At 41.9% G+C, this 22,684-nt stretch overlaps 1 protein-coding gene across 2 annotated transcripts in view; it reads right to left on the bottom strand.

Moving 5' to 3' along the window:
* The window catches only part of CLOCK (clock circadian regulator), a 39,027-nt gene that overhangs the window by 2,603 nt on the left and 13,740 nt on the right, over positions 1–22,684 (bottom strand). For both annotated transcript variants that reach the window (XM_015406119.1, XM_015406120.1), the window contains 12 exons: positions 21,670–21,788; positions 20,783–20,865; positions 20,351–20,457; positions 16,209–16,356; positions 15,790–15,865; positions 14,109–14,250; positions 13,247–13,347; positions 12,029–12,118; positions 9,630–9,788; positions 8,798–9,004; positions 6,614–6,819; positions 5,069–5,345 (listed from right to left, as the gene is read on the bottom strand). In XM_015406119.1, the coding sequence (XP_015261605.1) occupies positions 5,069–5,345; positions 6,614–6,819; positions 8,798–9,004; positions 9,630–9,788; positions 12,029–12,118; positions 13,247–13,347; positions 14,109–14,250; positions 15,790–15,865; positions 16,209–16,356; positions 20,351–20,457; positions 20,783–20,865; positions 21,670–21,788 (1,715 nt within the window). The remainder of the gene's footprint in view (positions 1–5,068; positions 5,346–6,613; positions 6,820–8,797; positions 9,005–9,629; positions 9,789–12,028; positions 12,119–13,246; positions 13,348–14,108; positions 14,251–15,789; positions 15,866–16,208; positions 16,357–20,350; positions 20,458–20,782; positions 20,866–21,669; positions 21,789–22,684) is intronic.

The raw sequence follows: 22,684 nt of genomic DNA, 5'->3' as shown, positions 1-22,684 counted from the left end.
CCTTGGTGTTTAGTCATGCCGGCCACATGACCACGGAAACGTCTTCGGACAGCGCTGGCTCTTCGGCTTTGAAACGGAGATGAGCACCGCAACCCTAGAGTCGGATTCGACTGGCTTTCGAGCAAGGGAACCTTTACCTTTACCTTAACCTGCAGTATACATTTTATCTGAGCTTCCTGCATTGTAGTTTTAAACAGTCTCCAAGCTTCCCGAAGAGATTTGACCCTCCTTACCTTTCCTTTCCTTTCAGTTTCTTCTTCACAAGTCCGCTGATTTGAGAGAAGTTACCCCTTCTAAAGTTAAATGTGGTTGTGTTGGTCTTTTTGGGCAACTCCCTATTTACATAAATGCTAACCTTAATAGCATTATGGTCACTGCTCCCAACTGGTGCTATCACATTTACATTTCCCACCAGGTCTTGACCATTCCTTAGGACCAAGTCCAGGATTGCCTCTCCCCATGGCACAGTCATTGAGATTATGTAGAGACCCTAATCTCTTTCTCCTGACTGGAACACACATTGACCCAATCAATGTGTGGGTAGTTAAAATCACCTATTATGGCACAGTTATTTTGTCTAGCTGCTTAATTCATAGAATCATAGAAGGTTAGAGTTGGAAGGGACCTGGCAGGTCATCTAGTCCAACTCCCTGCACTCTGCAGGAGCATAGCTGAAGGGTAGCCCTACATATCTACAACATACCCGAAAGATGGTCGTCCAGCCTCCGCTTGAAAACATCCAGCGAAGGAGCATCCACCACCTCCCAAGGCAGACTGTTTTTTGCTGTTGTTTTTTTGCTTTTTTAAAACTTTTGCTGTTTTTAAATCATCCTCTAACCTTTGGTCAGGTGCCTGATAACAAATTCCCAAAGTTAAGCTTCCTTTTGGACCCACTATTTCCACCCACAGCGTTTCCGTAAGCAAATCTATTTCTCTTAGATTCTCAATTTAACTGGACTGTATATCCTCTCTGACATAAAGAGCCATCTCCCTATCCTTCTGATATAATTTATACCCAGGAACTACTGTATCACACTGATTATCCTCATCACACAAAGTTTCTGAAATGCCCAAAATGTCTATGTCCTTCTCTGACACTAAGCACTCCAGCTCCCCCATTTTACCTCCAGACACTTCTAGCATTTGCTTATAAACATCTGTAATTCCCCAGAGACGTTAGGCCTGCAACCTTCCTCCTCTGGCCTCTACGCCCAGTCAGGCAGTCAATATTGTTTGTCACTTTCTCAGTGGCCAGTCTTAATCCATTTCCCTCTGGAACAGTAACAGCTACCCCTTCATCTCTTAGAGATGAGCCATCCCCAACCAGAGACATTTCATCTCCTGTCAGTTTTTCCCCAGGATTTAGTTGAAAAACTGCTGTGCCACCTTTTTGATTTTAAGTACCAGCAGCCTGGTTCTTGAAGGCCATCTCTTTTATACAGATCCTACCTTTATACAGGTCTTACTTGTTCTAAAAAGCATCCCGGTGCCTAACAAACTTAAACACTTCCTCCCTACACCATCGCCTCATCCATGCACTGAGAATCCTAATTTGTACCTGTCTAGCTGGCCCTGCATGTGGAACAGGTGGCACTTCTGAGAAGGCCACCTTGGAGGTCCTGGCCCTGAGTCGGCTAGCAGACTAAATTTTTCCTCCAGGACCACAATGACTACATTTCCCCACATCGTTAGTGCCACCATGTACCACAACCACTGACTCCTCCCCAGCACTGTCTACCAGCCTGTCTAGACCATGCGTAACATCCGCTACCTTTGCACTAGGCAGGCAAGGCACCGTGCGGTCAGTACGCAGGTTTGCAACCAGTGTTCCCTCTAAGCTGAGTTAGTGTGAGCTAGCTCACAATTTTTTCGCCTCCAGCTCACACATTTTTGCCTTAGCTCAGGAAGGAGGGCTCCAGAGCCAACCGATTTATGCAGTAGCTGAATCGCTCGCTCACAACTTTAATGCCAGTCGCTCACAAAGTAAATTTTTTGCTCACAAGACTCCACAGCTTAGAGGGAACATTGTTTGCAACCCATCTGTCTATATGCCTAAGGATGGAATCACCATCTACCAAGAGCCCCCCTCCCTGCCCAGGAGTGGTTTCTGGTGCGAAAGGATACCTGTTCACCAATTGTAGAAGGGGTCTGTGATGGACTATAAGGCTTGTCGGTAAGCAGCAGGAAAGCAAGAGAACCGCTAGGGCACATGACTAAGAGTGGTGGGGGCAGGTCATTCAGAATTCTCAGGGAGTTTGAGGAAAAGAGACAGAGAGAGTTGGCAGTTGACAGTGAGTTAGCCCAAGAGCTCAGGAGTGGTAGGAAGATGAGTGAAAAAAGGAAGCCACCAGTGTGAGGAAAATTGGGGCTAGAGAGCGCTCCCTACTGGTCCCCTCTAGCGAGAGAGGGTAGTGATATGAAAGGAGAAATTCAAGAACTCCTTAGTATTAACAAATCTACACACATGCACTTCTCCAAGGGAACCTGTGAGGTGGTTAAGGGAAAGACTAGGTGTCTGGAAAAGACTGGGAATAGCTAGAATAGCCTCACCAGTCAGTTGAGAGAGCCAGACAGAGAAAGTCTTATGTATAACCACAGTTAGTAACAGGAGAAGTGGAATACCAAATGGTCTCAATGTACCAGAGACAGTATGTGTCCAAGTTAGAGTTGTATAACTCCTGCATATGTTAATTCAAACCGAAGCACTTATACAAAAAGCAACAGTCTATCCTGTGTAAAGAGCTGCCATTCTCAGAGTGGGACAAATCTAACAAGTCCCCAAGAGTCTTACCTGTGTGCCTAACTGACTGTCTCTGCTTCTCCAGGTCAGCCACCTTGGCCTTGAGGGTGTGAACTTGTTTCCTGAAAACCAGGAGCTCCTTGCACCAAGCACACACCCATGACTTCTGTCCAGCTTGCCGGCAGTCATACATCTTGCACTCAGTGCAATACACTGGATAGCCCCTACCCCTTGCTGATATTCTACTTTAATAACTGCTTTTTGAAAATCCCCCTTTTTATACATTTCCTATTTATATAGATCTGTTTGTGGAAGGTGTGCGTCTGTGGAAGGTGCGCTTACCCATTTATTTATTTATTTATTTATTTAAGGCAAGCGGGCTCAGGGCGGCTTACAAGGGGCACGAGCCCAAGCATAAAACCCAATAAAACAGTAAAATCATAATTGTAACAGTAACGTGGGAGAGACTAGTGCCCTGGTTGCCTCACCCTGCTGCCGAACTTGCTCATCTGCTAAACTCGCCTGTTTATTCCCTTGTTCCAGACACTTTATTACTGGAGCTGGGTGACTTTGGGCACTGGAGCAGGGCCTGCTACCTCTTAGTTTCTACCATTCACTGAGGTGTGAAGAGTTCTGCTCCATGACTAAGGCCAGAATCCAAAGTACTACTTAGGCTTATACAAGGCCTTTTTACACTCAACAAGTAAAATTAACAGCCTCTTTCTTTGAACAGCTGACTCCCAACCCATATCACAGACAACTTCTGAAATCCCCTCCCTTTCTGAACACAGTGGAAGGAGGAGGAGAACTGGACAGTACGAATGGCCTGGAAAGCCACGAAACATCTGCAGATGGCAGCTCAGAAGTAGAATCTGAATCAGAATTGGGAGCAGCAGCACCCAAACCACCCCGAGACGACAAAAGCAAGACGAGAGGAAGGAAAGACAGAAAAGAGCTTAAACTTTAAAGGGAATGTTTATATTACATTACATAATGTTGCATTGTCAATAGCTTTAATTTTTTGCATATCAAAATAACAGAAAAGAATTTTTATTCTTAACCTGAATAAGAGAAAAGCTTTGACTTAAGATATTAATTATTATCATATAGGGTCGTTGTATAGCTGTAGTTTTAGTTAGTGTGTAGTTTTGTAGGATCTATGTAGAAAATAAAAATAAAAATTATTTTTTAAAAAAATCCCCTCCCTTTCTAACAAAACTTGCCATCTGGCCCAGAAGAAGCAGGCAGGTGTTGTTTTTTTTAAAAAGAAGCCTTGAGCCCCTCTGGGCACACTGAGCTAGTTTCACAGCTTTGTCTTGCTTGGTATATAAGCCTGCTCTTGGCCTATATTCATTCTGTAGAGTGATTCTGCCTTTACAGCTCCTACCCACGCTAACATACCTAAAAAATATTTGTCTTCTGGCTGCTCCTTGCCACTAGCTACTCGGAAGAATCTCACACCACAAGCTGCATTCTTACCATAAGCAATGTACAGACCATATATGAAGCTTTCAATGAGTGGTTCCAGTTCCATTTAATATTAGAAGTCAGGGCTATTTTTGGGCAGGAACGCACAGGAACGGAGTTCCGGCTGGCTCCCAAGTTGGCCACACCCAGCAGGAACTCATTAGCATAATTTTTTCACCCATCAGCAGGATCTCATTAGAATTGGCTACATTAGGGGTGTGTGGCCTAACATGCAAAGGAGTTCCTGCTACAAAAAAAGGCCCTGGATTTTGACAACAAACAGAATAAGAAACAAAAGGTGGGTGTGGCTGGATGACCTCACTTCTGGTAACATGGGAATGCAGCCTAATATGCTAATGAGTGGTGCAGTCAGGGGTGTGGCCTAATATGCTAATGGGTTTCTGCTGCTGGGTGTGGCCTATTATGCTAATGAGCTCCTGCTGGACTTTTTCTACAAAAAAAAGCCCTGTTAGAAGCACAAGTGAAACAAGCCATGGGAAAGTGCATCTTGAACTCAACAGTCTTTACCCTTCTCTCTCTCTCCCTCCCAAACTCATTGTGGCACCCTGCTCAGGGATGGTTCCTTGGTGCAAAAGGAGAGCCGCTTGGTGCAAAAGGAGAGTCCTAGGCCTGTCTTAAAATAGCTAGGTTCTTGGGGACTGAGTTCTTCGTTTCCTGCAACAGACATAAGCTGTCTTGCACTGCGGGACAAGGTGTGTGTTGTATATGTTTAAAAAAAGAAACCTGCAGAACCTCATATCCACAAAAGAAATCTTTTAACTAAGATGCCTCAACAGTACACATACTTCAAGTAAACTGCAGACTTGTTCAACCTGTAATGGACAAAGGATATGGCTCTACCTGTAAAAACTGCTGCGGATGCTGGGTCAGCTGAGTCTGAGATGGCTGCTGAATGGTCGCAAGCTGCTGCTGCTGTTGCTGCTGCTCCTGCTGGCTCTGCTGCTGTTGCTGCTGCTGCTGTGTGATCGATAACGTTTGTGGCTGCTGCTGCTGCGCAGCAAAAGTGGGATAGGCTGTCACCACCTGCCCCATAAACATAGTACTTGGTACCATGACTGCTCCACAAGCTACAGGAGCGGTGACTAGTTTTGTTACAAGCTGCTGGCCTTGAGAGAATCTGTAAGACAGAAACATCAGTTGTCCCTCTCCATTTGATAAAACACTGAACCTCAAGGACACCTAAAGTGAGGTTCGCACAAACTAGTCTTACCAAGACCTGCTCTACTCTATGTCCCATTCAAGGCACGAGAACATAGGAAGGGCCCTGCTGTATCCGACCAAGAGGCCAATCCAGCCTCCCCCCACAACCTCCCTTGTTCCACAGTAGCCAGCCAGATGGTTTCAGGAAGCCCACAAGCAAGGCATGAAGGTGGCACTTCCTCCTGCCCTGCAACAACAACAACTTTCGTGGCTGAGAGACCCAATTGATCTGTCTAATCCTTTTTTCAATCCATATTTTACCGCTGCAAATCCCACAAGGTTTCCCCTAGGCTAAGAAGTACGTTGCTTTGTCTGTCCTAAACCGACTCCCAATCAATTCCATTGAGTGCCCCTAAATTACAGAATTTTGAGAGGTCACTAAAAAGGCATTTTATTGCTTTGTTCCTTTTCTTGAGAAAGAATAAAGTAGGTCTGTAACAAAACAAAACAAAATATCCCCATTGACAGCCACTCTCTCCACCATTCCTCTCCCAGGTTTTTTATATCAAATGCCTGGCTGCCTGAAATGCACTAGTAACATTGACCTTCTTTTGCCACCTAAATCCCGTTTAAAAACAACAACAACTGATGCCACAGAAAGGCTGAGGTCACACGGAACATTAGCCACGCAAGAGAGACGGAAGACAGGCGGATTTTCCGGGCACGATCTCACCGGCACATCTGGGAAGCGTAGCGCTTCCATGGCACAACCGAGGCTTCCCGCCGAAAACACGCAGCAAAAAACTAGTACCTCGGAGGTACTAGTTTCCGGAAACCGCGGGGCAAGGGCGGGCGTCTGATTGCGTTTCCGGTGGCATCCGGCGCCCGCCCATGTCCCCTTGCAAAAAGTTTTTTTTCCCCCAAGTCTCCGTGGATACGCACACGCACCCAATGGAGCATGCGCATTTGTCGTGTACACAAAAAAAGAAAACCAGTTTGCCACACCACGCGCTTCTTCATTGCACACAGGCTTGTCCTGTGATCGGCACCTCTCCCTACCCACAGAACCTCCACGGTACCTCCACAGGACCTCCACGGGAGGTCTGATCGCTTAACCGCGCGTTAGTTTGCCCCGGGGCAAACAGCCACGCTTCCCCCCCCCCCCCACTTTTCCTGCCCGTGTGACCGGAGCCAAAAAGAGGAAATCTAAATCTTCTAAAAGGAATTCTCTCTCTTAACACATACCTGATTTGTCTGTCCTGGGTAAATGTGGTAATGGCAGCATTCTGGTTGTTACTCTGCGGTAAGGTAGAAGGAATCTGAACGACGTTTCCTGGGGCTGGCTGAGAAATCACCATCGTGTTATACAGGGGGGCTGGCAGCGTGCTCTGAGACTGCGACGCAAGAGAAGTCTGTTGACTGTGCCCACTCAGAACATTTGGTTGACTATGCTGCAGGAAGAAAATATTTTGTCACTGAGATGGTTCTGCACAACAGTACGGATTTAAACATTCCCCCCCCCAACTTGAAAGAAAACACAGATTGCTGAGTAAGTCTGAGCTAAAGAAAAATTGCTATCATGTCATTATTATGCTAATTGCATAGCATCTATTTTTGTATTTAAAGATAGTTATAAATACATTACTCAGATCCTCAGAAAAGTTGTGACCGTCGGTAGAAACATTATACCCACAAATGAGTCTGGTATGTGAAATGCTGTGGTGCACATACAGATGAAAGCATCCAGTCTTGATAGATAAAGGGGATATTTACTGAGGTATTGTATAAAGTTCTGGCAAGGAGGTATAAGGATTATCCCAAAGATGCAAAGAGTAGAAGATTAATTATCTGCATCATGGCAGATTTAAATTAATTAAACAAAAAAATTGTTTTAAAAAGCCTCAGTAGTTTAAAAGACTCTCAGCTGAAACTATTCTAAATGTTTAAGTTAAATAACTATACATTTTGAAATACGAGATTTAAATGTTATCAGTAACAATACACAAGATATTTTTGAGATCAAAAAATGGGGGGGGAGGGATTTTTTCTCTCTCTAGAATCGGCATTGGATACAAATAATTGAATACGTGCCAGAAGAGAGAAGAGGGGGAAAAGACCGCAGAGCTCTAAAATCAGAAGATGAGATTCACAAAGAAAGTGTGGGACAACAGCTAGGCCAAGGAAAACACAAGATTCTGCCCAAGTTCCTCCTATCCAGTTTTTGACAGACTCAGAATGATCAGCTATCCCATCACTACCAGTCAAATGCTCCCTCTAAGCTGTGGAGTCTTGTGAACAAAAATTCTACTTTGTGAGCTACTGCCATTAAAGTTGTGAGCGAGCGATTTGGCTGCTGCATGAATTAGTTTGCTCTGGAGCCCCATCCTTCCTGAGCTAAGACAAAAATGTGTGAGCCGGAGCCGTAAAAACAATGAGCTTGGCTCACACTAACTCAGCTTAGAGGGAACACTGCCAATCAGTCCAGCGCAGACAGAGCTACTTAACGTCTGTCCTCCCTGACCCCCAATGTTGAGAGATCCTACTAGTGGTCAAAGGGGCATATTTCATGGACTTGGGATTTCTAAGGCCCTTCAAACTGCCTGCTCACAAGTCATCTGCAAGAACTAAAGCTGCCAGTCATGTGATTGGTCATTGTTTTTGCCTAATAAATCTGGGGAGGCTTCAAACAGGTTTTTTTCCCCTTGACTTTGTGAAGTTCACCTTGATGAAGTCTGAGACACGCTAATGCAAGGTGTTTACAATAACTGAAGAAATATACACACAAATGCAACAGTTGATACTAATTATAAGTTTTTAATTTAAAAGTAAATTGCTTAATCCTTTCACTTAAGCTGTTACAGCTTTCAGCCTTAGTTCTGAAAAACCAGGGCTATTTGGTCCTGGTGAGTATCACCATCATTGCAGAATCTTACAGAATTGCTTTGTGCAACAGAAACAATCATAAACAGAAAGTTTTTATTTTTAAAGTTACTCACCAAACCTTAGAGCCCTGTACTAGACAGCATAATAAACCACAAAAAGCTTTAATAAATGGCCACTGATCTACTAGCCCTTGCATTAATGCAACAGCTGCTGCTCCACTGCAAATCTGGTTTATCCCTGCAAGTTCCTTCATTCCTTTTTCCTTCCCTTAATGCGAAGCCTCCCATTTCTTAGTATCCATCTCTTATACTTTCAGGATTATTTCTTGCACCTACACCTGAGGCCTCCCCCCACAATCCTGCAAGACATTTATTTTTAGATTACTCTGGGATATGGGTCCCACTCTCCTGCACTGCCAAGGCCATCCTTGTCTTTATAGATGCATAAAAAGTAATGTACTTTTGATGAAGATATCTCTTTGCAAAACAACTGCAATAGGACAAAAGCAGTAACACTTGCAAGACTTTATTTTGTGGCATTACTTACCTGCGCTGTGGTACTCTGCAGGGGCTGCTGCTGTATCATGTGTTGAGTACCGATATGACCAGTGTTCATACCACCTTGGATCTGATTTGTTTGAACAACCTGACCTTGCATGTTTATTGGTGTAATCTGTTGAATGTTTGATGGGTTTCCAGACGTCAGCTGCACGGAACCAAAGTTTAATCCAGGTGTTGACTGCTGCAAAAACATCTATCAGAGAGTAACAACAAAAATCCACTTACTAGAGTGTTCAGGACATATCAGTTGTTTCTAAAATACATACTGAATCCTAGATGCTAGAGATGAAAGGTATAAACACTATTATTCTTTTTATGACATTGCTTACCAAGAATTAGCTACTCAAGCCAATAGAGATGTGAGACTTAATCAGCTAAAGGAAAAATCAGCTAAAGTGGAAAAAATCAGCTAAAGGTGGAAAAATCAACTAAAGGGCAAAAAAGGATCCTAAATTCTCAATTCTAAAGTACTGTGTATTTAATAGTGGAACAGGCAATAATATAATTTTAAGAAGGATCAAGTTTATTAGTAACTGAAATGAATAGAATACTCCATTGAAATAAGCAGATTTATTAACAGAGTTGATGGAATTCAATCCTATATGCATGAAAATGTGTATGTCCGAGAAAACATTCTGCAGAACCAACCCACAAAGATGACCTTTCCTATTAATAGGGTCATTTTACCTAGCTAGAGCCATGGTGGAAGGAGTCAGAAGAAAGTAACACCACTATAGGAAGAGCTCCGGGGCAGCCAATCTATTGATTTTGTATAGAAACACTGTCCAAAAGCTAATATTGGATCAACTATAACTAACCTGGAGGCCTTGACCATGGACCATTTGGAGCTGTTCCTGAATTTTACGCAACTCTTCTTGCTGGCGATGAATATTTGCCTCTATCATTCGTGTTCTTTGCTCCAGTTGGTCTTTTAAGTGCTGCATGGCTCCCAGTTGAGCAGAAAACTGAAGCATAGGCTGCAAAGCAAATATTTAGGGATAATCCAAGGAATATTTAAATCAGAAGCCATGTTATAGGAAAAAGCACTCAAAAAAAGACTTCCAATCCTGCTATCAAGCCTTTGCACAACATAATAATTACCTGTATTTAAACTAAAGCTTAAAGTTGACTGATTTTTGACATGGTGAGACTGTCTTTCTCTGACACAGATGGAAGGTGGGTTACAGTATTAAAAACTGACTACAGCAATACATTCTACTTTGGGCTGCCCTTGAAGACAAACCTGGGAATGGCAACCAGTTCAGAATGTGGCAGCCTGATGGAGCCTAGATCCCACATTTCCCTTATGTTCCCATCTGCCAACTACAGTCCTCAGGTCGTCACCTACAGGTTGTTTTCCCTGTTAAGGTAGACTGTGTAGCATCGACCAGAACCAGCACCTTTTCTATTGTACCTCCCACCCTACAGAACTCCCTGAGGAAGTGAGGTGGGCACCATCTTTAGACATTTCTAGGGGGCGCTGCAAGACTTGCTAGGGTTTTTAGGAGGCACTGCGTAGCCATTAGATTTGCGAGGGGTTTTAATGGGGTGTAGGCTGCAGGAAGTACTTTAGGAAAGGGGTTATTTGGGGATTAATTGCATGTTGTATGTTTTAGACACGGATTTGTAAGCGGCATGGAGTCAAGGGCCCTGTCTTGGGTGGCCCAGGCTCGCCTGATCTCATCAGATCTCGAAAGCTAAGCAGGGTGGGCCCTGGTTAGTACTTGGATGGTCAACTACCAAGGAAGCCCAGAATCAATATGCAGAGGTAGACAATGGCAAACCGCCTCTGAGTGTCTCTTGCCTTGAAAACCCTACAGGGCCGCCATAAGTCGACTGTGACTTGACCACACTTTGTACTACGACCACACCACCGTGGAACCAAGGGGAAAGGCGGGGTATAAGCAACTATTTACATTGATGCATCTGATAATGAACACTATGGGAAAATACTCAGAAGCGACTGAATGAAGAAAATAAGGAGAGAGGAAACTTGATGGCTTTCTGTCGGCTCCCAAGCACCGCTCAATTCCAATACAATCTATTCTTAAGCAACAGAGGTGGTAAAATATATGGTAAGAAATATATCTGTTATTTACAGACTGCTGATCCAGCTGGGAATGGATTTTAGGACTGCAAGTTCCACAATACAGCAACATACTACTGAACAAAAAGCCGTAAGAGTAATGGATTGAATCCTCACTAATCTGCAGTGAACAGCTGATGATTTAAGAAAGTGAGCAGGATTCTTTTTCTCTTGGAGTGCAATTCAACTGAACAACAGAAACACCTTCCCCATTTGAATGTGTTTATGTACATGGCTGACTCATTTGGAAAGTTCTGATTTGTACCTACTAAATTTAATCAATGGACTAGATCCACCATGGTGCTCAAAGAATGGAACTTTTCCACTTCTACCTTCCCCCTGCAGCCCACTGCAATTTCCTGAAATCCTACTCTGGGGAAGAGAAAGAGGTCAGTGGACCTTCAGGAATAGCTTTGGGGACTTACAGCACTGCTGCAAAGGGAATGGGAAAATCCATGAACATCTCACATGTGGAAATGCCACTCGCATAAAGAGAAGAAAGCAGCTGATTCAACTCATGAAATGTCAAACGTTTTGCATATATATATTAACGATTATTGCGTGGCTAACACATGTATTCTGGAAGGGCAAACAGCTACTGCCAATCTGCTTTTTGAGGAGATACTTTAGGGAACACGTTAATTCTCTAGACACACACCCTTCCCTCCTAAATCAATGCCCTCATTCCAATGAAGTGCATATGTTCTGTGACTGTGAAGGGCTTATTGCTAGATGATACCCAATCCTAATAGGTTGGATTATTCTGTTCCCTAGCCTATAACCTACAGAGTAGAATTCTCCAGAGAATACAAAAGTTGGCAATTCATATTTTAAGCAACAGGGTCAGAGAGGCAATGAAAGATTTCACCAACAGTTATTTGTACTGAAATGGAATAATTATTTAAAAGGAACTCAATTCTAACTAGACAATAAATCCAAAAGCAGACAATTATACAGAATTGCAATATTCATAGCCATTCATATTTTAATAAAATTTAATTTTGCCCAAATTCATGGATTACATTTGGCACCAAATAATGATCCGACTAAATTATTTTTGTGGCTCTCCACATCAAAATATGATTAACTGCTTTAATGTAGTCAATAAACATTCAGATGTAAAACTGGTACCTGAGACATGCCTTGCTGAATCTGCAGAGTTGTAGGTTGGGGTATCATTGGTTGTGCTAATGGTTGTCCAACAGATTGTGAACTTAAAGACTAGAATGAAAAATATATATACATACACCACAATTATTCAACTAAATTTCTGTCACTGGTCATCACTTTCTTTATAGGAGCTTAGTTCCAAAATGTATTTCGGAGGATGTGAAAATAGGAGGTGGCCTATAAAGCACGTCCATAACATACGTTATCCTTCCTTTCCACAACACCACAGGCAATAATGAATCCCTGTAACAGGACAGCTGGAAAAGATTTGGGTTGCTTTACATCACTCACTGCTTTCAATATTTCATCTTTTATTTGCCCACGTATGCAGACTGCCGAATGCAAGGACTGCACTACCTAAAGAGGTAGCCAGAAAGTACCAGCCCAGAGCAGACGTTTCAGAGTTCTTCAAATGCTCCAGAATAGATTCCCTTGCTCATATACGATAAGTGCAGCATACTCTAAAAATCCGCACTTCCAGTTCCAAGTGTTTAAGATAATCTACGAAAGACCCTGAACCCAGCAGTGCTTTGGAAGGACTTGACTGCTATATGCACTACAGTTAAAATGACAATGACACCTTCATTCTGTCACTCTCCTTCTCTGAACCTAATTAAATTTATGCCTTATGTAAGCCGCCCTGAGCCCGCTTGCGGGGAGGGCGGGGTATAAATGTCATAAAATAAATAAATAAAATAAATAAATAAATTTATCTGCAGCCTAAACACTAGAGGTTGCAATGATATTCCCAATTTAACTCCATGGAATAATTTTCAATGATTTTTAAATGGCTAGCAGGGTCAGCCCTGGCTAGTGTTTGGATAGGAGACCTCCAAGGAATACCAGGGTCATGACATGGAGGCAGGTAATGGCAAACTGCCTTTGAACGTCAGCTGATTCAAACATTCCTTGAGGGGTTGCCATAAGTCAATTGTGACTTGACAGAACTTTCCACCACCACCAGGATATAATATTGGGATGCTTTCAGAAAAAGTGTGTACATTAAGGAAATATTCAGGATGGGAAAATCCCAAGAAAACAACAGAGAGCCCCCAAAAGTATTCATCTAAACTGGGTAACAGAAAGTATACATTCTGTATGGTTTTAATTAATTGCGTAGGGAATTAACCTCTATTACCGGATAAAAAAGAAATGGGGTTTTTTTCCCTGAAAAATTACCTGATTACCAAGCGATGCCCTTCTTTGTGCAGACTTTTCGTGAGTGGACAAACTTTGCCTTGGAGGAGTGCTAGTATCCATGGTCAGTTTTGTTGGTGTAGCTGATGTTGCAGCCAAAGAAAATTAAAGAGGAACACTTTTATTCCTTATTCTCATAAACCTGAGCCTCTGCACACAGATACACTATATATATATAGGGGCACAATGATTTGTTTGTCCGATTGAAATTATACAGCTATATGTTCAAAATGACTTCCCTAGCAATTAGTTAAGTAAGAAATGGGATTTTATATGAGCACCAGATATAACAGACTCTTTGTAGATACAAAATTGACATGCATTAGGCTGATAATCAGAGGTCATTTCGGGGGAGATCATGGGGGATCGCAGTTCCCCCAGGTGAGGTACAGGGGGCGGGGCACATGACGAAGCCCCGCCTCCTGCTTCCGGCCGCCCCGCTTCCGGCCCTCATTCAGCCAGGAGGAGGCAGGAGAAGAGGGAGGGTAAGTTGCTTCCTCCCTGCCTCTCCCCACCCCTGCCTGCCTGGGGCCAGGGAGGGCCTTCGCGGGGCTTCCTTGCACCCCCGCTGGCCTTGCAGGTCCACCGCCGGGCCCCTCATGGGGCTCGGCAGTGGAGCTGCAAGGCCGGCGGCAGCGGCCGGGACCGTTGGGGGCGGGGTGTGTGGCCTTATGACACACTTCTGGTGATGTCAGGGGGTGTGGCATATGCTAATGAGTTAAGCTAATGAGTTCCCCTAGCTCTTTTTCTACGAAACGACCCCTGCTGATAATTATTAATTTTACCTTGCTTTTATATACACTGACAGACCAGATTACAACCGTGTTCCATTCTGGACACTTACATGAAGGGTCTGAAACTGCAGTATGAGAGGATTTCCTTGAACTCCTGGAGGAAGCAGAAGGTGTGGGGCTACGATCAAATCTCTCCAATGCTTCTTTGAGGCTTACTGTATTTATATGATTGTCAGAACCTGAGTCTTGACTCTGAAACCAAAATAAATATATATATATATATATCTTGCTTCACTTGTCTTAGAAAATAAACATTCAATCAGTAAATGTTCATTAGGTCTCTGTAAATAAAGGGCTGCAAATTAAAAGAAAACATCCAGTGGAAAAAAATATCCACGTGCTCCCATCCACTCCTCTAACCTATCCCCAGCCTGTTTGCCGTCTTCGCGCTTTTCCTGTCCTATGACACCCAACAGTCACAATTTGTTCTCTTCTGTCTTCTTGGCATTGTTCCAGTTTCTCCATTCAATTACACCAACACAAGATGAACTACCATTACCCATACAAACTGTAAATGAACCAAAAAGTTACCAAAAGTTACAAGAGCAGTTTGGGCTCAACCCTAAATTTGCTCTACATTATTAGGCATCTTGAGCAAATTTATTAAAATAACATAATCAAAGACAGAAAATCAGTGTGCAAGAATAAAAGACTGGGTGTGGAAGTCTAACACTTGCCTAAACCCTGTCACTGCAAACTCTCCCTCCACACTTGTGGCCAATACTTTTAAATCCTGATTTCCAGTTACTTTTTGTTGACTAAATCATAATCTCTATTCATATTAATCCCTCTGCAGTTAAAATTAAACACTCTACAATGTAACCTTCTTCAATCTGCCATCCCTCTTCAGTTGAGCCAAAATCATAACAAACATAGGCCAGTGTGTGTTGGAATAATCAAATCATGAAGAAAGTGAACAGTCTAAAAAACTGTCCTAAAGCCTGTCAATTTAAGGCTAAAATCTCCATCCATTCTTCCCTGGAGGAGAATCTAGGTGTAATGAGTGAATTGATTAAAAAATGTCCAACCATTATATACATCCTATGGACTGACCAAGGACTTTGGCCAGGGCAGGCAAGACAATTGGTTTGATACTGATTGTAGGGCACTTAAAAGGGAAATTCACTACATGCACCAACAATTAATATTTAAATGAATATTTATACAATTTAATAGCAATATATGCCAACAAATACATTTTAGTTGTAAGTTCATAAGCACAAGATCATAAAATACAATACTGGGTAATTTACAAGCTATTTATACTAAGTGCTGTTTTTGTGCCACACGTAGCACTTGGCATCCAACCTAATGTTATTTTATGGGTTTACGGCATGCAGATTGAGATCCTGAATAAAAATTCTTTTCTTACACTTTGCCAGCTAAAAAAGGTAAGAAACAAAGAAAAACCTGAACCACAATTTACACTTACACATTTCACTAATCTTAAGATCACGCCTGAAGACCTTCTCCTCCTCCTCCATTTTGTTTGGCATCTAGTCTAATGAACAATACTGGAGAACATGAAAACTTGCACGTTGTGTTGTGCTATTTTAGTTAAACTTGATAAAAGCTACTATATGATTTTTGTTTTTACATTTCACTGCATTAGACAAGAATGCTGCACAGTTTTGAGAGCCAGTTTTGTTTAAAGAATGCAAGCTTATTTCAAGCATTAAGATATGTCTGTTGAAAAGAAACATTGTTGAATGATGGTAGGTAAAAGCTTACTTTATCAGCTGCTATTTCTGGAAGAGATTCTTCAATACCAAGTTCACGCCGCCTTTCTGCTCGAACTTCTGCATAACTCCCGGGGGGGGGGGGAACAAATGAAATTCAGGATACTAACACGTTTATACCTTCTTACTAGAACATATTTCATATACTGCCATTTTAAAAGAATAAAATACAGGCTTGCAGTTGTCTTCATAATACCCTGTTTCCCCGAAAATAAGACCTACCCCAAAAATAAGCCCTAGCAGGATTTCTATGCATTTGTGGTATAAGCCCTAGTGTGTCTTCTTGAGAAAAAATAAATATAAGACAGTGTCTTATTTTCGGGGAAACACAGTACTTGATAAATATGGTTGTAAAATGTATTACAGAGACCTGAAATTAAAAAGAAAAAAGAAAAAGCACTATTTGGTTACCTTACTACTGTGTGGGTACATACAATGAACTCTGGTCTAGAATTCCACTGATGATAAGTGATATAGTAATGAGTCTGCAACCAAATCCATTGTTGCCCCTTCGTAAGAAATCTGTAATAACAGGACTTCCCTTTTCCATATTGCATTACTAAAAAGAAAAAATGACACACAATAAGGATCTGCTTCAAAACATTGCCAGCTCTGGGACATGCAATCAAAAGGTTTACATCGTTTTTTAAAACATGTGCAGCAAGTTTTATCATATCACTCTAGTAACCCACATACCCAAGGCACAGAAACTGAGTCCATCAAAATCTTAACAAGATTATGCCAACAAATATGGAAAACAAAACAATGGCTCGTAGACTGGAAACACTCAATTTACATCCCAATTCTGAAAAAGGAGATCAAAGACTGCAGCAACTATTGGACCTTCACATTAATTTCTCATGCAAGTAAAGTGATGTTCAAAATCTTACAACAAAGACTGCTACCATATATGCAATGAGAAATGCCAGATGTTCAAGCTGGATTCAGAAAAGGAAGAGGCACTAGAGATCATATTGCAAATTTGCATTGGGTACTGGAGCATACAAGAGAATTTCAGAAGAAAATCAACTTGTGTTTCATAGATTATAGCAAAGCTTTTGACTGTGTGGACCATGAAAAGCTATGGTCTGCTTTAAAAGAAATGGGTGTGCCACAGTATCTGATTGTTTTGATGCGCAATCTATACTCCAGACAAGAGACCACTGTTAAGAATGAATACGAAGAAACAGAATGGCTTCCAATTGGCAAAAATTGATTTATTTGTCAGATTTTTTTAAAAAATTGTCAGATTTTTATCCCGCCCTCTCGGCCCAGGGCAGCTCAAGGAGGCTCACAACAGAATAAAATCCCAATACAATCACATAAAACCGTAATTTCTTAAATACAATATTAAAACACAAACGTAATAACAAGGATGTGTTTTATCTCCCTATTTCTTCAATCTATATGCAAAACATATCATAATGAAAACTGGATTAAATTTAGATGAAGGTGGAATGCAAACTGATGGAAGGAACATTAACAGTTTGAGATATGCAGATGACACCACATTATTGGCAGAAAACAGTGAGGACTAGAAATGACTACTGATGAAGGTTAAAGCAGAAAGTGCCAAAGCAGGATTACAGCTGAACATCAAGAGGACAGAAGCAAGACTACTGGGCAATTACACAACTTTAAGGCTGATGATGAAGAAACTGACATTGTTCCAACATTTTCTATTCCTTGGTTCCGTCATCAACCAAGAGTGAGACTGCACCTAAGAAATGAGAAGGAGATTGAACCTGGGGAGGGCAGCCATGAAGGAGCTAGAAAAGATCCTTAAGTGTAAGGATGGGTTGCTGGTGACCAATATCAAACTAATTCATGCCATAGTATTCTCCATTACTATGTATGGGTGTGAAAATTAGACAATGAAGAAAACTGACAGGAAGAAAAGTAGATTCCTTTGAAATGTGACGTTGGAGAGAGTTTACAGATACTGTGGACCACCACAAAGACAAATAAGTGGTTTTTAGACCAAACCAAGCCTGAACTCTTCTAAGAAACTCAAATGGCTAAACTAAGGTTATCATTCTTTGGTCACATTCCGAGAAAGACAGGAGTCACTGGAAAAGACAATAAATGTTAGGAAAAGTTGAGGGCAGCAGGAAAAGAAAAGATCCAACATGAGATGGATTGACTCAATAAAAAAAGCCACGGCCCTCAGTTTGCAAGACCGGAGAACGGCTAACGACAGGATGATGTGAAGAATGGTAATGCATAGGAGTCACTGTAAGCTGGAAGTGACTTGACAGCACTTAACACACACACAGCCCAAAAACAGAAATAAAGATAATCAGGGCCACCCCGAAAATGCCAAGGACCTAAGAACAACACTAGGCATACCCAAGGTCTGAGTGAGAGCTTTTCTTACTCTGAACAGTGGAGCCCCCACTGTAATTTTACAAACTGCATTTGAAATTCCCCTGTGTCAGAAGCAGATAGATAGTGGATAGAGAACTGCCAGAAGTACAAGCTGGGTTTCGAAGAGGTAGAGGAACTAGAGATTAAATTGCCAACATTCGCTGGATTATGGAGAAAGCAAGAGAGTACCAGAAAAATATCTACTTCTGCTTCATTGACTATGCTAAAGCCTTTGATTGTGTGGATCACAACAAACTATGGCAGGTCCTTAAAGAGATGGGAGTACCAGACCACCTCACATGTCTCTTGAGAAACCTGTATAAAGGGCAAGAAGCAACAGTTAGAAACGGATATGGAACAACTGATTGGTTTAGCATAGGAAAAGAAGTACGACAAGGATGTATATTCTCACCTTGCTTATTTAATATATATGCAGATTACATCATGCAGAATGCTGGCCTGGATGAATCACAAGCCGGCATTAAGATTGCTGGGGAAAAGATCAACAACTTCAGATATGCAGACGATACCACTCTAATGACAGAAAGTGAAGAGGACCTAAAGAGCCTCGTGCTCAGAGTGAAAGAGGAGAGCGCAAAAGTGGGCTTGAAGCTCAACATTAAAAAAACTAAGATCATGGCATCTGGCCCCATCACTCCTTGGCAAATAGAAGGGGAAGTCATGGAAGTAGTGACAGACTTCACTTTACTGGGATCCCAGATCACTGCAGACGATCCCAGATCACTGCAGACTATGAGAGCAGCCATGAAATTAAAAGACACCTGCTCCTTGGGAGGAAAGCGATGGCGAACCTAAACAGCATGATAAAAAGTAGAGACATCACCCTGCCAACAAAAGTCCGCATGGTCAAAGCAATGGTATTCCCAGTAGTCATGTATGGCTGTGAGAGTTGGACTATAAGGAAGGCCGAGCGCCGCAGAATAGATTCTTTTGAACAATGGTGCTGGAGAAGACTCTTGAGAGTCCCTTGGACTGCAAGAAGATCAAATCAGTCAGTCCTAAAACAAATCAACCCTGACTGTTCCCTGGAAGGCCAGATAATGAAACTGAAGCTCAAATACTTTGGCCACCAAATGAGAAGGGAGCACTCACTGGAGAAGACCCTGATGCTGGGAAAGACTGAAGGTCAAAGAAGATGGGGACGGCAAAGGATGAGATGGTTAGACAGCATCATAGATGCAATGAACATGAAATTGAGCAAACTTCAGAGGACGGCGGAAGACAGGAGGGCCTGGCGTGATCTGGTCCATGGGGTCGCGAAGAGTCGGACTCGACTGTGTGACTGAACAACAGAAGCAGAATCCCATGCGGAACTGGAAGCTGCGGAAGCAGAACCAGTAGTACAGATCTCTGAATAAGAGCCAGTAAGTTTAAGAATTTCACACTTCCATACACAAGGAAACATGAACATTACTGTAAAACATGCTCTTGTTTGTGAAGAAGGCAACAAGAGCTGAAAGGTTTTAATTCCAACACATACAGTGCAGTGGCTAGCTGCAACAGCCACACAATCAGAAAATATAACACAAAAGAATTTTCAAAATGCTAAAATAGGTTAAAAGAATCAAATATTCATAACTTATATGACAAAATGGTATTAGCAACATGGCTGTCGTAAATGACACGCTGGAATGGATCACATGCCAACAACAAATCCATGGTCTGTCGCTATTGGACTGAGCTTGGGGGATTCCTGAGTTCCCACACTTCACCCTCTTCCTTAGCACACACATCAATAATGACAGGTTTCCACTCTTCTTGGAAACCATAGAATTAAATTGCTTAGAATCCGTGTTTATAGAGAACTGTGGTCTTCCACCAACCACAGGTCCAAATTTTAATCCTAGTTTCTGGAAAAGAGAACAAGCCACAGTTCATGGTTCAGACTTAATCACAAGCTATGCTTTCCTGCAAAAACAAAAGGCGGCATGACTAAACACCAAGGCGCATGGAACGCTGTTACCTTCCCACCGAAGTGGTACCTATTTATCTACTTGCAATTTCTTGCTTTCGAACTGCTAGGTTGGCAGGAGCTGGAACTAGAGACGGGAGCTCACTCCGTCATGCGGCACACTGCTGAACTACCGACCTTCCACAGCCTGCAGTTCAGCGTCTTAACCACTTGAGGACTAAATTAGCACTGCTTACATAAAATATTTACTCACAGTGTTCATGACATTTTGCCAGATTTTCTAAGTCGTCCACATGATAATAATCATAGCCAGATGTCCCCAACACTTCAAAAGGTAAATAACCTATTATGGGAGGTGCCCTGGAAAAAGACACAGGAATTGTTGCTTTATTTCTCAGAAAAGAAACAATCTACCACACCATTATTGATTACTTGCACTTACAATCAAGCAAAAATGCAAAAAGTCAAATTTATTGGAGATGCCCTGGATAAAAACACAGGAATTGTTGCTTTATTTCTCAGAAAAGAAACAATCTACCACACCATTATTGATTACTTGCACTTACAATCAAGCAAAAATGCAAAAAGTCAAATTTATTGTTTGCGATAAACAGCCAATGCAGATTACTGTTCACTAAAGGTAACAGAATGCTACCGTTTAGTACTACATTGTAAGAAATGGCACCTGTGATCCAAGAAAAGGAACTTCCATTCTAAGCTATGCCTAGAGGTGAACTCTTCATTGGGTTCTTCAACAGTGCTCATTTCCTAAAAAAATAAAAAGTGTAAGTTTCCCAGAACTGTTCTACTCTAATTTTAAAATTCTTCTGAAATCCAAACTTTCCAAACAGTCAAATGTCTTCAAAGTTACGAATCATGAAAACTTTTTTTTTTCTTTGCTGTTTCAATGCTGCTTGGAAGTGAAACAATTCAAGCAACTTGCCGGGCCAACCAATATACTTTATGCCCATTTTATTAGGATGAGAAAAGCAACCTGATCACCATAAATCCCATGCATTAGAACCAGCAAAGAACCAGAGCCACCCCCTCAGCAGTCCATTCCTCTTTCACACTTTGACTTGGAACCCATTTGTAGGTTTTCATAAAATTCACTTGCTACAATCTTCCCAACAGAGGAGATTCTTTACAATTAATTCAGTGCCACATCAAGAAGGTCACCACATGGTTAAAAAAAAACCCTGTGTGGAAGGTACTGAGCAAAATGGTTGCCACTGTCAACTTTGATTGGAAAAGCTGAGACCATCTACCGCAAACAGATCGTACTGTCAAAATCAACAGTATTATCTATTGGTTGGGAATGTATGCTTCAACTGGATTCAGCACACATGCAGTGATAAGGATGAGATGTGGACATTTTTAACCTGCAAAACACCTAATTTGGGGTAATCCCACATGCAAAGTCAGTTTCCACTAGTGGATCACTTCCCCGGATCAGTATGAGTACAGCTAACTAAAAATAGGAAATACTTAGATCACATACCCAAGCAACAGAAATATAACAGATTTTTAAAATACATTTTATAGTTGGAAGACAGTAAAGTTTTAACAAACCTTGATAAACTGAGGTGTAGCTAACCTAACTGTAGCTACAAAACAAACTCTATCTTCATAAGAAGGCCTATGAGGCCGCTGTATGGTTCCTTCATAACCATTATGTGCAGAGTTAGGCACTAAAGAGAAGAGAAAGAAGGAAACGTTACAACAGTTTTTAAACACAGCAGAGCAAATCTTAATATATAATTTGTACACCAATTAAGAAATGTACATATTATAAAGAGACTATCAATTGAAAGGAAATAAAACACAGGAATACACATTAAAATCCTGAATTTAATAATGCTACTTAATAATACTGGAGCTGCGGTGGCTCAAGTGGTTAAGACGCTGAACTGCAGGCTGTGGAAGGTCGGTAGTTCAGCAGTTTGAGACCCGAGTGTGCCGCATGACGGAGTGAGCTCCCGTCTCTAGTTCCAGCTCCTGCCAACCTAGCAGTTCGAAAGCAAGAAATTGCAAGTAGATAAATAGGGACCACTTCAGTGGGAAGGTAACAGCGTTCTGTGCGCCTTGGTGTTTAGTCGTGCCGGCCACATGACCACGGAAATGTCTTCGGACAGCGCTGGCTCTTCGGCTTTGAAACGGAGATGAGCATCGCAACCCTAGAGTCGGACTCGACTGGCTTTCGAGCAAGGGAACCTTTACCTTTACCTTTAATTAATAATACTAATTACTTGTACAATGATAAAACTTCCAAAGCATTTGGATTGTCTCCAGAGTTTCCATGCTGTTATCAGTGGAGCCTCTCTCTAACACAAGGAGTCTCCTGGCAGTAGAATATACTGTAGACAGTAGATTATACACTTCTTGCATTGCAGGAAGGCACCACCATTAGTAGAATAGAAACTTTGAAGCCGACCCTTTGTTTAGGAATGACACAGTTTACTAAATACAATACAATTCCTGCATAATCCCATCTGATTGCACAATATTAATGTCATGGGATATTTCCCACATGCTCCTCAAGTTAAAAACTGGTGTGTTTTAATTATAGGAACCAATTTGAAAAGCT

Source organism: Gekko japonicus, unplaced genomic scaffold (genome assembly GCF_001447785.1).
Source record: "Gekko japonicus isolate JY-2015 unplaced genomic scaffold, Gekko_japonicus_V1.1 scaffold896, whole genome shotgun sequence".
NCBI lineage: Eukaryota > Metazoa > Chordata > Lepidosauria > Squamata > Gekkonidae > Gekko > Gekko japonicus.
The sequence above is the reverse complement of the archived record's forward strand: the minus strand, read 5'-3'. Positions and strand labels throughout refer to the sequence as shown.